Source organism: Saccopteryx leptura, chromosome 7, assembly GCF_036850995.1.
Source record: "Saccopteryx leptura isolate mSacLep1 chromosome 7, mSacLep1_pri_phased_curated, whole genome shotgun sequence".
Lineage (NCBI taxonomy): Eukaryota > Metazoa > Chordata > Mammalia > Chiroptera > Emballonuridae > Saccopteryx > Saccopteryx leptura.
The window spans coordinates 88,368,379-88,383,842 of record NC_089509.1 but is presented as its reverse complement, the minus strand read 5'-3'; the positions used below and the strand labels follow the sequence as shown (position 1 = coordinate 88,383,842).

The window sequence follows — 15,464 nt, the reverse complement described above, 5'->3', positions numbered from 1 at the left end:
ATTTTTGGCACAAAGACTTCACTGATGACATATACAAGGATGGCAATTATGTGACCCATGTGACACTCCTGTATAACCCTGCTCTCATGGCAGACATTGCTAATTGAGTATAGCACTTTTTTGCTGATACTAGATTTGGCTTCTAGAAGATTCTTTTCTACTTTGAGACTCTTTGTTACTCTGGACAGCTCCTGGCAGATGGGTGCAATTCTGCCACTACTGGGAGTTAGCGCTAGCTGCTACAACGTAACGGCCGAGTCCTCCAGAAGATTGCCTTCATTTCAACACTGTTTCCAAGTCTTGGGAGCCATGCATACTTCTTACTAATAAGCTATAAATTTGGGGGTTCTCATGACCCCCTCAGGTTCAATAATTTGCTGAACGACTCACAGACTTCACTGACAGTGCTATACTTATGATTATGGTTTTATCATAAAGGATATATGTAGGCACAAGACCTGGAATGGTCTTGGATGCAGAGCTTCTATGCTCTCCCCGTGTGGAATCAGGTCATGTTGCCCTCCCTGAACATAAGTGTGTTCAAATAAGGAAACTCTTTGAGCTTTGGGTATCCAGAGTTTTATTGGATCATTGTTAAGCACTGACCATATGATTGAACTCAGTCATCAGCTTATCTTTTCTTCCAGAAAGTTGGGGGCAAGAGGGTCTTTCAGATGTGGTCAGCTTCTCGCAAAACTGTCTAAGAGCCCACCATGAGTCACTTCGTTTGCATAAAATTTCTTTATTATACCACAGGCATTTGAGTTGGCACTTCTATTCCTGGCCTTAGCATAGGGCCTTAGAAAAACATTGTGAAGGAGTTGAAGTATTTATATTTTAAAAGCTAGGTTTGGCCTGACCTGTGGTGGCGCAGTGGATAAAGCGTTGACCTGGAAATGCTGAGGTCGCCGGTTCGAAACCCTGCACTTGCCTAGTCAAGGCACATATGGGAGTTGATGCTTCTTCCTGCTCCTCCCCCCTTCTCTCTCTCTCTCCCCTCTCTAAAATGAATAAATAAAAAGAAAAAAAATTAAAAAAAAATAAAAATTAAAAAAAAATAAAAGCTTTGCATATCTTCAGTGTTGTTGAATCATATTAGCTTGCAAAAAGGAAAAAAAAAAATGGGAAAATTCAAATCTTATGGAAAAATGCAAGTGAAAGTACAAATCTTTTCTCCCATTCTTCCTAACAGCATTTCCCAAGCCCACTTCCCAGATAAGTTGTATCTCAAGCCGTCTTGAAGACCTACTAGTTTTCAGGTAACAGAGGTTAGGTTGGCTGGCTTGAAAAGATGGAGAGGCCCTGGCTGGTTGATTCAGTGGTAGACCATCGGCCCAGCGTGTGGAAGTCCTGGGTTTGATTCCCGATCAAGGCACACAAGGGAAGTGACCATCTGCTTCCCCACTCCCCCCTCATGTCCCCTCCTGCAGCCATGGCTCTAATGGTTCCAGCAGCTTGGCACTGGGCGCTAAAGATGGCTCCATGGCCTTGTCTCAGGTGCTAAAATGGCTCGGTTGCCAAGCAACAGAGCAGTGGCCCCAGATAGGCCCAGCATCCCCCTGGAGGGGACTTGCCGGGTAGATCCCAGTCAGAGCGCATGTGGAAGTCTGTCTACCTCCCTTCCTCTCACTTAATAAAAAAAATAAATAAAAATAAATAATAGAAAAGCTGGAGAATTGAGACACTTTAGCTACAAAAGAAACTCCATTTATGGAGATGTGTTAGGAAAAGAAGGGAGAAATATATAGTATTTGATGAAAAAGTATCTGGAGAATTAAAAATCTTCAAGGAGGATAGCATTTGCTGTTTGGGGATGGAGGTAGGCAGAAAGACGGTGGGACAGATGAATTGGATCTGGAAAATTAACTGGGGAGCCAGATCATCAAATGCCAGGCATGCATTGTTAATGGACTTTGATTTTTTTGTTGTGGAAGATACGAGTTTCTACTAAAGAATTTTCTATGTAAGAGTGACACGATCAAATTGTTTTCTTTCTTTTTTGTTTTGTTTTTTTTTAATTTTTTTAAAGATTTTATTTATTCATTATAGAGAAGGGAGAGAATGAAAGAAGGGGGAAGAGCAAGAAGCATCAACTCCCATATGTGCCTTGACCAGGCAAGCCCAGGGTTTTGAACCGGCAACCTCAGTGTTTCCAGGGTGATGCTTTATCCACTGCACCACCACAGGTCAGGCTGGGTTTTTTTGTGTGTGGTTTTTTTTTTGAATTTTTCTGAAGTTGGAAATGGGGAGGCAGTCAGACCGACTCCCGCTTGCGCCCGACTGGGCTCCACCTGGCATGCTCACCAGGGGGCGATGCTCTGCCCATCTGGGGTGTTGCTCTGTTGTAACCAGAGCCATTCTAGCGCCTGAGGCAGAGGCCATAGAGCCATCCTCAGCGCCCTGGCCAACTTTGCTCCAATGGAGCCTTGGCTACATGAGGGGAAGAGAGAGACAGAGAGGAAGGAGAAGGGGAGGGGTGGAGAAGCAGATGGGCGCTTCTCCTGTGTGCCCTGGCCGGGAATCGAACCCGGGACTCTTGCACGCCAGGCCGACGCTCTACCACTGAGGCAACTGGCCAGGGCCAATTAGCAGCTCTTAACAATAGACCTTCAATAGCCAAAGAGGAGTGAAACAGATTTGGGAAATTTCAGCAAAAAGGAACACATAATTTTGAACTGTAAAGTCCTAGAGGTTGGAAAATACTTTTATTTTTTAAAATTTATTTATTTATTTATTTTGTATTTTTCTGAAGCTGGAAACGGGGAGAGACAGTCAGACAGACTCCCGCATGCGCCCGACCGGGATCCACCCGGCATGCCCACCAGGGGGCGATGCTCTGCCCCTCGGGGTGTCGCTCTGCCACGACCAGAGTCACTCTAGCGCCTGGGGCAGAGGCCAAGGAGCCATCCCCAGCGCCCGGACCATCTTTGCTCCAATGGAACCTTGGCTGCGGCAGGGGAAGAGAGAGACAGAGAGGAGGGGGGGGGGTGGAGAAGCAAATGGGCGCTTCTCCTGTGTGCCCTGGCCGGGAATCGAACCCGGGTCCCCCGCACGCCAGGCCGATGCTCTACAGCTGAGCCAACCAGCCAGGGCCGGAAAATACTTTTAAAGTCTTAAATGGCTAAAAATTTAAACTTTGTCTACATACCACGTTCTAACCATGCCCCAATTTTATAATGTAAGAAAAAATCGAACATAGATTTCTCTTTAGCATACTAATTTATTTTGTGTAGTGAAATTAAAAACAGAGAATGGGACAACTAAGGACAAAAGGGACTATTCCTTTAAGTAACTGGAATTAAATCTTAGGAAATGCACTGTTTTCTTTCTTGGGGACTTACATTTTTAGAAAAGTAAGGAGGAGTAGTTGAGGTTAAGCTTGAAAATCAGTTATATTTAAATGTTTATTATTTTGAAGTTATTCTGGTTTTTCTAGTCATCCCTTTTAGCTTCTCAGCAAGCAAACAGTATAAATAAAAATGAGAGTTTTTTCTAGTATCATCAATAAGTAAGAGAATGAAAGAATCCATTAGTTACAAGTGAAGTGATGATGCCCAGTCTAAAATGAAACATGTATTTTTAAAAAATGATTTTAGAATTTGGCAACTTGGTAGTGTGCCCTGTGATTTATTTTTTATGTAATTTAATTAAAGTTAGGTGTTTATTTTACAAAACACATTACATAGTAATGTGTTCAGAAAGAAGCTAATAATATCTATTATATATTTTTATGTGACTACTAGTTATGTGCTTTAAAATTTTCTGTTTACAGTGAATGAAATCACCTTTTACTCTGTAAAAATAGCAGTAATACTTCATATTAAGCATTTTTGGAAGAGAGAGATAATCATAAAGTTTGTTATTTAATAGTAAGAAATTTTTAGGGTACTCCTTTGTGATTTGGGCATTTTTCTCAATAGAGATAGGGAAATTAGTATACAGTGGCTTATGAAAAGATTCTTAGGCTTTATTGATAGTATATTTAAAATGTTACGTTTTTAGGCCCTGGCCAGTTGGCTCATTGGTAGAGCGTCGGCTTGGCATGCAGGAGTCCCGGGTTCGATTCCTGGCCAGGGCACACAGGAGAGGCGCCCATTTGCTTTCCACCCCTACCCCTCTCCTTCCTCTCTGTCTCTCTTCCCCTCCCGCAGCCAAGGCTCCATTGGAGCAAAGTTGGCCCGGGCGCTGAAGATGGCTCTATGGTCTCTGCCTCAGGCGCTAGAATGGTTCTGGTTGCAACAGAGCAATGCCCCAGATGGGCAGAGCATCGCCCCCTGGTGGGCATGCCGGGTGGATCCCGGTCGGGTGCATGCGGGAGTCTGTCTGACTGCCTCCCCGTTTCCAACTTCAGAAAAATACAAAAAATTAAAAATTAAATAAATAAAAATAAAAATAAAATGTTACGTTTTAAGAGTTCTTTACATATTTCAAAGCTAAAGTGCATATTGACTTTCTGGTTTCAGAGCCCTGTGAATTTAGGCAGATAATACTACAATTTTATAGATTAGGGAATTTTAGAGAGTAAATGAAGTGCTTCATGTTACAGAGGTAGAACTTAGTACGTGGGTTTCCTGACTTTGAATCTAGTGAGTTTTTTTTATTATAAGAGAGACACAAGGAGCCAGTTACATCCGTGTTGGCTTTTGCCCTTAAAGGACAATATAGGGCCTGACCTGTGGTGGCGCAGTGGATAAAGCGTCGACCTGGAAATGCTGACGTTGCCGGTTCAAAACCCTGGGCTTGTCTGGTCAAGGCACATATGGGAGTTGATGCTTCCTGCTCCTCCCCCTTCTCTCCTCTCTCTCTCTCCTTTCTAAAATGAATAAATTAAAGAAAAAAAGAACAATATAGTCTTCTTACACAGAAACTAGTTATCAAAAATATAATATTAAAATATTACTTCAAAAAAATCTATTGATGCTCATGCTTTAGGTTCTATATTCATCTCTTTATGTTTCTGTTTTCCATTTGTTGGTTATCTTTCCTCCCTCTTGGGGAACCTATAAGTAGGTGAGTGAATATTGCTTATTTAATAAAGCAGTTGACAGAATATTAAACTAGGTACGTATAGATATTTCATTTCTATTTGCTATTATTTCTTTTAGAAATGGTATACACACATATACACATATATTGTATTTTTAAATATAAAGTGAACTAACCTATATTCTAAATACTTTCTTTAAAAATAACACAGTTGAATATATATAAAAAACCTCTCTTTCTCTTTTCAGTAAGCCTCCTCTAAAGTAAGACTAACCACTTCTCTCTAATCATTTTCTAAAGTGTCACTGATCACCTGGTGGTGTCTTGCAGGGCAGGTATAGAGTACCTGGAATAAAAGAGCTTCTTTAGGGTTTGAGCTGAAAATGCAGTTCCCCTAAAGTGTGAAACATTCTCTTCCTGTATTGAAACATCCTTCTTATTCTGTCCACTTCTGTTGTAGGGTAGATGATGTGCCTCCAGGAATATCTCTGCTTCCTGACAACATTCTACAGGTTCTGAGGATCCAGCTACTACACTGTGTTCAGAAAATGACAGATGGCTTAGAGGAACAACAGCAAGCCTTATCGATTTTGCTTGTCAAATTCTTCATTATTCTTTGCAGGTATCTGGTACAAATAAACTAGTTATTGTTGTTAAGAAAATATTACCAAAATGATAATGCATTTATTGATTATTAATGATGTTTTGGGTTTTTTTTGCTCAGAGCATTAAAGAATGAGTGCACCTTTGCAATAAACTCATGGTTTATTATATTGGAAAGCATATTAGTTAGTGTAGTTGCTTTGTGTAAAGGCAGGAGTTTTTTCTAACCAAGAGTTTATAGCACTAGTATTTTCTGTGTAGTCCTCACATGTAGACATACACATTTTTAATACTGTGCATTATCATTTTTGAAATGTATTTTTCTAATCTTTCAAGAAAGTAATTGTTATACAGCTTACATTTTACAGGTTTATAGATAATTAGGTCTGTGGTACTTAAATTTTGGAATGTCTAAGTATCAGCTAGGAAGCTTAATAGGAATACAGAGCTTGAGCCTTACAGAAGAGCTCAGGCATTTTGCTTTTTCACAAATTCTGAGTTTATCTGCATATCAGAATTTGAGAACTATTGAGTTGGGCCATCACATACCTTAAAAATCTATTTTTTGAAGGCATTTTCTGTTGTATAGGCTGTTTTATAAATATTTTCTAGTACTTAGTAGATAAATAAGGATTTAGTTTACTTCTTATTTACCAATTACTTAATTGCTCATTTCCTTTCATAAAAATTGTTAAAACCTTTCTCCGTTGCCTGACCAGGTCATGGCGAGTGGATAGAGCATCGGCCTGGGATGCTGAGGACTCAGGTTTGAAACCCTGAGGTCTCCGGCTTGAGCACAGGCTCATCCAGCTTGAGTATGGACTCACCAGCTTGAACGTGGTGTCGCCAGCTTGAATGTGGGATCATAGACATGGTCCCATGGTCACTGGCTTGAAGCCGAAGGTCGCTGGCCTGAGTCCAAGGTTGCTGGTTTGAGCAAGGGGTCCACTCGCTCTGCTGTAGCCCCCTGGTAAAGGCACATATGAGAAAGCAATCAGTGAACAACTAAGGCACTGCAACAAAGAATTGATGCTTATCTCTCTCCTGTCTCTCTATCCCTGTCTGTCCCTCCCTCTCTCTGTCTTTCTCACTAAAAAAAGGAAACAAAAAACCCCTTTCTCCCTTAACTTAGGCTCTGTGAGAACCTTAGGCGTATTTCTGGTTTTATACTCATTCTTTTCTTTAAAATTAAGAAAAAGAAGACAAGAATTATAAGGGTTGAGGGAAAAGAGTTGACTCGGGTGGTAAGACAGGAGATAGCTGCTGTGGAGGTTGATTTGATATATTTTTCCTGTTAACTACCTAGTACAATTTTATTGAGATAAAAAATCCTATAGATAAATAATTGTTTTAAATCCAGTATGTTTAACTCATGGTAATACAGGGAAGCACTGGAATTTTCGACACATTGTGCCCTCTCTTAGTTGTTACTCCTCACCGCTCTCCAAAGGTAACTATTCTGACATTTAATACTATAGCTTAATTTTTTCTAACTTTAAACTTTATTTAAGTGGAATTACCAAATAATTTGTTTTATGCCTAGACTTTCCCTCCTTTTCTTTTTCAGTTTTTGTTTAACTATTTTTATATTGTTTATTTTGATTTTCATATTTGTGTTGCCTTCTGAGCTGAATAGTTTTGACCGAGTGCTTTGCATTGCTTTAGGAAAAGTGTAGAAATATTGATCATTTCAGGCCTAAGATGGTGCTGGCTTTCTTCAGAGATAACTTATATCAGCTTTCAGAACACTTAGATCCCCCAGTACAGTCAGTGACTGAGATTTCAACTTCAGTCTTTATAAATAGTGATTTATTTTTAACCCTTTTTTGAGTGTTGCTTTTTGGATCTCTAACCGAAGCCTTAGAAACTATCCTTTCTGGTCTCTGAATTCCAGTTTTTACCCCCTTTCAGCACTGTGGAACTGTCTAAAGCAGTGGTCCCCAACCCCCGGGCCATGGACCGGTACTGGTACTGGTCCATGGGCCATTTGGTACCGGTCCACAGAGAAAGAATAAATAGCTTACATTATTTCCGTTTTATTTATATTTAAGTCTGAACGATGTTTTATTTTTAAAAAAATGACCAGATTCCCTGTTACATCCTGTCTGTGAAAATATTTTCTGACATTAAACCGGTCCATGGCCCAAAAAAGGTTGGGGACCACTGGTCTAAAGCGTTCATCAGCTTCTCATTGTTTCATCTACTTCTGTCAGAATAGGCAGACGTCATGAGGGCAAAAGTGGTCCTAAATATAGGTCTATCTTTTATGGGTTTGCTTTTACAGCATCTTAGCATTGTAATTTTTTACTGCCTTGTTAGTTTTTAGATGCCTTTAAATTGATTTTTTAAAAATGTTTTTGTCCATCTTTTTTTTTTTTTTTTTTTTAAGAAAGAGACAGACAAGAAGGGGGAGAGATGGTGAGAGGCATCAACTTGTAGTTACATCACTTTAATTGTTCATGATTGCTTCTCATATGTATCCTGATTGGGGGTGGTGCTCCAGCTGAGCCAATGACTCCTTACTCAAGCCAGCGACCTTTGGGCTCAAGCCAGTGACCATGGGATCAGGTCAATAATCCCACTCTCAAGCTGGCAACCTTGGGGCTTCGAACCTGGGATCTCAGTGTCCCAGGTTGATGCTCTATCCCAGGGGTCGAGAACCTATGGCTCGCGAGCCAGATGCGGCTCTTTTGACGGCTGCATCTGGCTTGCAGACAAATCTTTAATAAAAAAAAATGTTAAAAATATAAAACATTCTCATTTATTACAATCCATTCATTTCCTACCGCTCATGTTCATGGTTGCAGGTAACTGCAGCCAATCACAGCTGTCCTCCGGAACAACACCAAATTTTTATTGGATAATGCATAATGTACACAGGTCGTTGTATGGCTCTCACAGAATTACATTTTAAAATATGTGGCATTCATGGCTCTCTCAGCCAAAAAGGTTCCCGAACCCTGCTCTATCCAGTGGGCCACCAATGGTCAGGCCATCTTTTTGTTTTAATAGGAAAGATTGGTTCTAATATATACTATTATTGAAGTCTTGCAGAGGCTTTTTTCCCCTCATCAGATACTTGTGGCATATTTTTCTTTAGGGTTTATTTTTCTGCTTATATATTTTTTCAACTTTTTTATTGTGATAAGATACACATAACAAAAACTTAACCATCCTAACCATTTTAAGGTATACTGTTCAGTGGTATTAAGTACATCTACATTGTTGTGCAACTGTTACCACTACATATATCTCCATAGTCCTTTTCATCTTCAAGAGCTGAAACTCTATGTCTATTAAGCAATAATTACTCATTTACCTATTTCTCCTACCCCTGACAACTAACATTCTACATTTTGTCTATGATTTTGACTATTCTTTTTTTTTTTGGTATTTTTCTGAAGTTGGAAATGGGGAGGCAGTCAGACAGATTCCCACATGCACCCAACCGGGATCCACCCGGCACGCCCACCAGGGGGCGATGCTCCACCCATCTGGGGCACCACTCTGTTGCAACCAGAGCCATTCTAGTGCCTGAGGCAGAGGCCATAGAGCCATCCTCAGCGCCTGGGCCAACTTTGCTCCAATGGAGCCTCGGCTGGGGGAGGAGAAGAGAGAGACAGAGAGGAAGGAGAGGGGGAGAGGTGGAGAAGCAGATGGGTGCCTCTCCTGTGTGCCCTGGCTGGGAATCGAACCCGGGACTCCTGCACGCCAGGCCAACGCTCTACCACTGAGCCAACCGGCCAGGGCCGATTTTGACTATTCTGAGTAGCACCTATGAGTGAAATCAGACAGTATATGTCTTTTGGATACTGGCTTATTTAACTTAGCATGGCATCTTCAAGGTTCATTCCTATCATAGCATGTTATAAAATAGCCTTTCTTTTTAAGGTCAGATAATGTTCATTGCATGTATATACCACAGTTTGCTTACCCATTCATTTATTAATGGCTTTGGGTTACATCCATGTTTTAGCTGTTGTGAATAATGCTGCTATGACAGGGTCTTTGAGACCCTGCTGTGAGATCTTTGGGGTATATATTCAGAAGTGGAATTGCTGGGTCATGTGATATTCTAGTTTTAATGTTTTGAGGAACTGCAGTACTGTTTTTTATAGTGTTTTCAATTTCTCCAAATTTTTGTTATTTTTCTTGTGTTTTGATAATAGCTATCCTAATGGATATGAGGGTGGTATCTCATTGTGGTTTTGATTTGCGTTTATCTAATGATTATGTTGAGCATCTTTTCATATTCATATATATTTTTTTGAGAAATGTCTATTCAGGCCTTTTGCTCAGTTTTGAATTGGGTTGATTATTTTTTATGTTGACTTTTAGGAGTTCTTTATATATTTTAGACATGAGACACATGATTTACAAATATTTTCTCCCATTCTGTGGGTTGCTTTTTTGATAGTGTCTTTTTTTTTTTTTTTTTTTGTACAGGAACAGAGAGAGAGTCAGAGAGATAGATAGGGACAGACAGACAGGAACAGAGAGAGATGAGAAGCATCAATCATCAATTTTTCGTTGCGACACCTTAGTTGTTCATTGATTACTTTCTCATATGTGCCTTTACCGTGGGGCCTTCAGCAGATCGAGTAACCCCTTGCTTGATCCAGCGACTTGGGTCCAAGCTAGTGAGCTTTTTTTTTTTTTGCTCAAGCCAGATGAAGCCTGCCCTCAAGCTGGCGACCTTGGGGTCTCGAACCTGGGTCCTCCGCATCCCAGTCCAACGCTCTATGCACTGTGCCACCGCCTTGATAGTGTCTTTTGATGCACTAAATTTAAAATTTTTCATGAATTCCAGTTTGTCTTTTTTTTTTTTGTTATCTATACTTTCGGTGTTATATTCCAGATATCATTACCAAACCTAATGTCATAAAGCTTTCATCCCATGTTTTCTTTAAGAGTTGTATTGCTTTAGGTCTCAGATTTAGGTCCTCGATCCATTTGGAGTTCATTTTTGTATATGATGTAAAGTAAGGGTACAACTTCATTCTTTGCATTTGAATATCTGATTTTCCCAGCATCATTTTTTAAATGAATTTATGGGGTACAGATTTCAAGTGTACAACTCAATAAAACAACTGCACACTGCATCGTGTACTCATGTCCCCAAGCAAGTTCTCTTCCATCCCCGTTCTCCAGCCCCTTTGCCCACCTCCACCGACCCCCATTCCCTTTTCTTCTGGCTATCACCACACTGTTGTTGGTCTATGAATATGTGTAATATATATATATTTTTCTTAATCCCTTCACCTTCTTTTATCCTGTCCCCCAAACGCTCTCCCCTCTGAAAGCTGTTAGTCCGTTCTGTGTATCCATGTCTCTGTTTCTGTTATGGACCATAAATGGCAAAAAGCCATTTTAGATTTGAGGCTTAGCAATAACAGCTACATCAGCTCCAGTATCTAAAAATCCTTTAAATTTACACCCTTGTATTGTTAGTTCCATTTCAGGGAGTTCCTGACCTATTTTTTTTAAACCAATTGGCAAAATCAGAGGAGCCAAATCACCAATTTTCTTGGGGCCCTTTTGCAGGACGTGGCCTGAGAAGCAGAATTAGCATCCTTATACTATTCTTCTAACTGCCTAAATTAGCTGTGAGACAAATTCTTGAAATGACTTATTAGGGCCCTGCTTAATTTTGCTCAATTCCTTTGTTTTGCTTAACTGAGTATAACCTTACACATAAATAAGACAATTTACACACAAAAAACACAAGTATAACATATAACTGATTAATCCTAATACTTAAATTGCCTATTTGGCTCCTAACTCTGAACACACCTAACAATGCACTAACCAAATCAGTAAGTCTTAAGGATCTACATTCTATTCTATTTAAATTTAAATGAGCGCTCCTTATAAGTTCTAAAAACATTTATTTTTTCTAAATATTAGAGCCAGCATTTCCAATTTTTGCATGCAAAAAACCCCTTAATTCAGGTCTTAAAAACAGACACATTTTGACAACATTAAACAAAGACTAAACAGAAACAAGAATTAGACAAACCAGAGAGAAACCCGGGATTTCAGAGCACATCCAGATTAGAAAGATGACTGCCTGATATTAGGGCATTTTCTGACAGAGGGTCTGAAGGATGTGACTAAACATAATCTCCCTGAGAAAATTTGCTCTCTGCAGCTGCTGGGATATTTTCTATAGTCAGATCCAACACAGGTCCCCTGCCTCAATTTCCAGGCAAAGAATAAGAAAGAAACAAAATGATAGTTCAGAAGATCATAGTTAAAACATTAAAGAAAATCAGATCATGACAGGAAAAGCTGTAACTTTCCTAATACCTGAATCTCCTATCCATTCTCATATTCTATAGTTGCTGTAACCTGCGGCTCAGGTTGACTATGCTGAGATTTCTCCCCTACCTCAACAGCCCCTTCATGAAAGTCCAACTTCCACAGCAAATAATCACCCCCGGAGAGACAAGCACAAGCAATCGCCTTCCAGTAATTTGGGGGAAGAGCCTTTGCCCTAATAGTATCGAATAAACCAAGTGAAAAAGGGGCAGTAGGCCCATACTGAACACAAGCAAGTTTAAGCTTTTTCAGAGTTCTAAAAGGTACAGGTTCATGTTCTCGCACTAGTCTCCCTGTATCATCCTGTCTTTCTACAACAGGAAAATGGGTAAAGCCATCATCTATTGTTTCCCCCACATTTCGAGCCTGGTCTATAGATTGTTGGAGAGGGGATTTCCCAGATTTTGAGCTATAGACTCCGCAATCAGCCCAATAAGGGAACGGAGGAGCAGAGGGTTGAATGTAGGAAGGAGCTGAGGGCAGCGGAGGCCCCGTGGCTAAGGCAGCCGTAGCCACAGATTTTTCATCACCCCTGTCATCCTCAGACTCCAAGTTATCCTCGTTTTTACATCCCTCTGTTTCCAGCTCACCCTGATACTCTTCAGACGATTTGTCTTCATACGGAAACATTTCTACATAAAGGTTCCTATTTTTTACCCTATCTGTCCCATAATCTTTTACTCCCGACTACACTTTCCCCAAAAACTTTCTTTACTCACTGTGCGCACTTCACTTTGGGGAGTTTCTTCACCTTCCTTCAGTTTTAGTTTTCTCGTACTCAAGTCCCTGTTTGGGCGCCACTTGCCGCGGACCAGCACGGCTCCAAATAATGGTGTGGAATTAAGGAAACACACTTAACAAAAAAACGATGGGAGGACTCTTCAAAATGTCTGGCAGTATCCGAGTGTCCCATAGCCCCAGTTTGCTTTATTATATAGCCATATGCAAATCAAGGACCTTTATACAAAGTTGCACATTCAAGGCTAAGACAGGAACTCTCCCAAGGCAAAAACAGGATACACTAGTGAAATCTACCAACATCTGAAACAAACAAAGAGTCAGAGGAAGGGCATGTATATTGCTTCCAGCAACCCAAGGAAGCAAGTAGAGTGGATGCAAATACTCAGTATGATAGCCAAATATGGAGATGGAGGGGGAAGAACTTAGCCTTTTGCTAAGCCTTGAATATAAAATGGCTTTTTGCCATTTATGGTCCACAACATGTTTCTATTTGGTTTGTCAGTTTATTTTGTTCATTAGAGTCCACATATAAGTGAGATCATATGGTATTTGTGTTTCTCTGACTGGCTTGTATCACTTAGCTCACTTAGCATAATCTATAGGTCCATCCATCCTGTCCCAAAACGTAAGATTTTCTTTCTTTTTTTCTTTCTTTACGGCCAAGTACTGTTCCATTGTGTAAACGAACCACAGCTTTTTCATCTCATCTACTGATGGACACTTGGGCTGCTTTTGAATAATGCTGTAAATAATGCTGCAAAGAACATAGGGGTGCATATATTCTTTGGAATTAGTGCTTTGGATTTCTTAGGATAATTCTAAGAAGTAGGGTTGTTGAAAAGGCAGTTCCATTTTTAATTTTTTGAGGAAACTCCACACTTTTCCACAGTTTGCACCAATCTGCATTCCTATCAGTAGTGAATGAAGGTTTCCTTTTCTCCACATCCTCACCAGCACTTGTTTGTTGATTTATTGTTGATAGCCACTCTGACAGGTGTGAGGTGATACCTCATTGTGGTTTTAATTCGCATTTTTTTGATGATAAGTCACATTGAGCATTTTTTCATATGTTTATTGTCCTTCTGTATGTCCTCTTTGGAGAAGTATCTATGCAGGTTCTCTACCCCTTTTTTAATTGGGTTGTTTGTCCTCCTGCTGTTCATTTATATATGTTCTTTATATGTTTTGAAAATTAACCTCTTATCAGATATATATCATTGGCAAATACGTTCTCCCATTGAGTGGTTTCCCTTTTCATTTTGTTCATAGTTTCTTTTGTTGAAAAGTACCATTTTTGAAAAGACTGGCTTTCCCCATTGAATGGTCTCGTCACCCTTGTCAATACTTTTTGACCATATATGTGAAGATTTACTTCTGGGCTCTCTATTCTATTCCATTGGTCTATATGTCTGTCTTCATTCTAATACCATACTATTTCCATTATTGTTGCTTTGTACTAAGTTAAAATCAGGAAGTGTGAGTCCTTTTTTGGTTCTTTTTATTTTTTTAAGATTGTTTTTGGCTATTTGGGGTCCCTTTAGATTCTATATAAATTTTAGAATGAGGCCCTAGCCTGGTAGCTCAGTTAGTGTAGTCTGATACATTAAGGTTGTGGGTTCAGTCCCTGGTCAGTGCACATACAAGAATCAATGAATGAGCCTGACCTATGGTGGCGCAGTGAATAAAGCGTCGACCTGGAATGCTGAGGTCGCTGGTTCGAAACCTGCACTTATCTGGTCAAGGCACATAATGGGAGTTGATGCTTCCTGCTCCTCCCCCCTTTCTCTCTCTCTCTCTCTCTCTCTCTCTCTCTCTCTCCTCTCCTCTCTAAAATGAATAAATAAATAAAAATTTTTTAAAAAGAATCAATGAATAAATGCATGAATAAGTGGAACAACAAACTGATATTTCTTTCTCTCCCTCCCTCCCTCTCCTGCCCCCCTTGCTCTCTGCCTAAGATCAATTAATAAATAAAATTTAAACAGATTTTAGTATGGGCCTTTCTGTTTCTGCAAAAAACATAATTGGGATTTTAGTTGGGATTTCACAGTATCTCTAGATTGCTTTGGTTAGTATTAAAATTTTAACAATAGTTAAGTCTTTTGATCTATGAACATGATATGGAATATGTTTTCATTTGTTTGTTTTTTTAATTTCTTTCAACAATGTTTTAAAATTTTTATTTTTATTTTTTTTTACAGAGAGAGTCAGAGAGAGGGATAGATAGGGACAGACAGACAGGAATGGAGAGAGATGAGAAGCATCAATCATTAGTTTTTTGTTGCGACACCTTAGTTGTTCATTGATTGCTTTCTCACATGTGCCTTGACCATGGGGCTACAATAGACCAAGTAACCCCTTGCTCGAGCCAGTGATCTCGAGCCCAAGCTGGTGAGCTTTGTTCAAGCCAGATGAGCCCGCAATCAAGCTGGCAACCTCGGGGTCTCAAACCTGGGTCCTCCACATCCCAGTCCGACGCTCTATCCACTGCGCCACCACCTGGTCAGGCAGCAGTGTTTTTTCGGTTACATTGTACAAGTCTTTCACTATTTATTTCCTAAGTGTTTTGTTATTTTGATGTTATTTTAAATGGAATTGTTTTAATGATTTCCTGATTATTTATATATTTATTTTTTGCGAGAGGCGGGGTGAGGGGAGGGACTGGCAGGGATAGACATATAGGAAGGGAGAGGGATGATAGAAGCATCAACTCATAGTTGTAGCACCTTAGTCGTTCATCGATTGCTTTCTTCTACATGCCTTGACCAGGGTTTCAGCCAAGCCAGTGACCCCTTGCTCAAGCCAGCAACCTT

General features: G+C 40.0%; 1 protein-coding gene across 9 annotated transcripts in view; it reads left to right on the top strand.

Annotated features, from left to right (window-relative positions):
- The window catches only part of NBEAL1 (neurobeachin like 1), a 179,772-nt gene that overhangs the window by 24,415 nt on the left and 139,893 nt on the right, over nt 1–15,464 (top strand). For all 9 annotated transcript variants that reach the window (XM_066344885.1, XM_066344888.1, XM_066344889.1 and 6 more), the window contains one exon: nt 5,447–5,608. In XM_066344885.1, the coding sequence (XP_066200982.1) occupies nt 5,447–5,608 (162 nt within the window). The remainder of the gene's footprint in view (nt 1–5,446; nt 5,609–15,464) is intronic.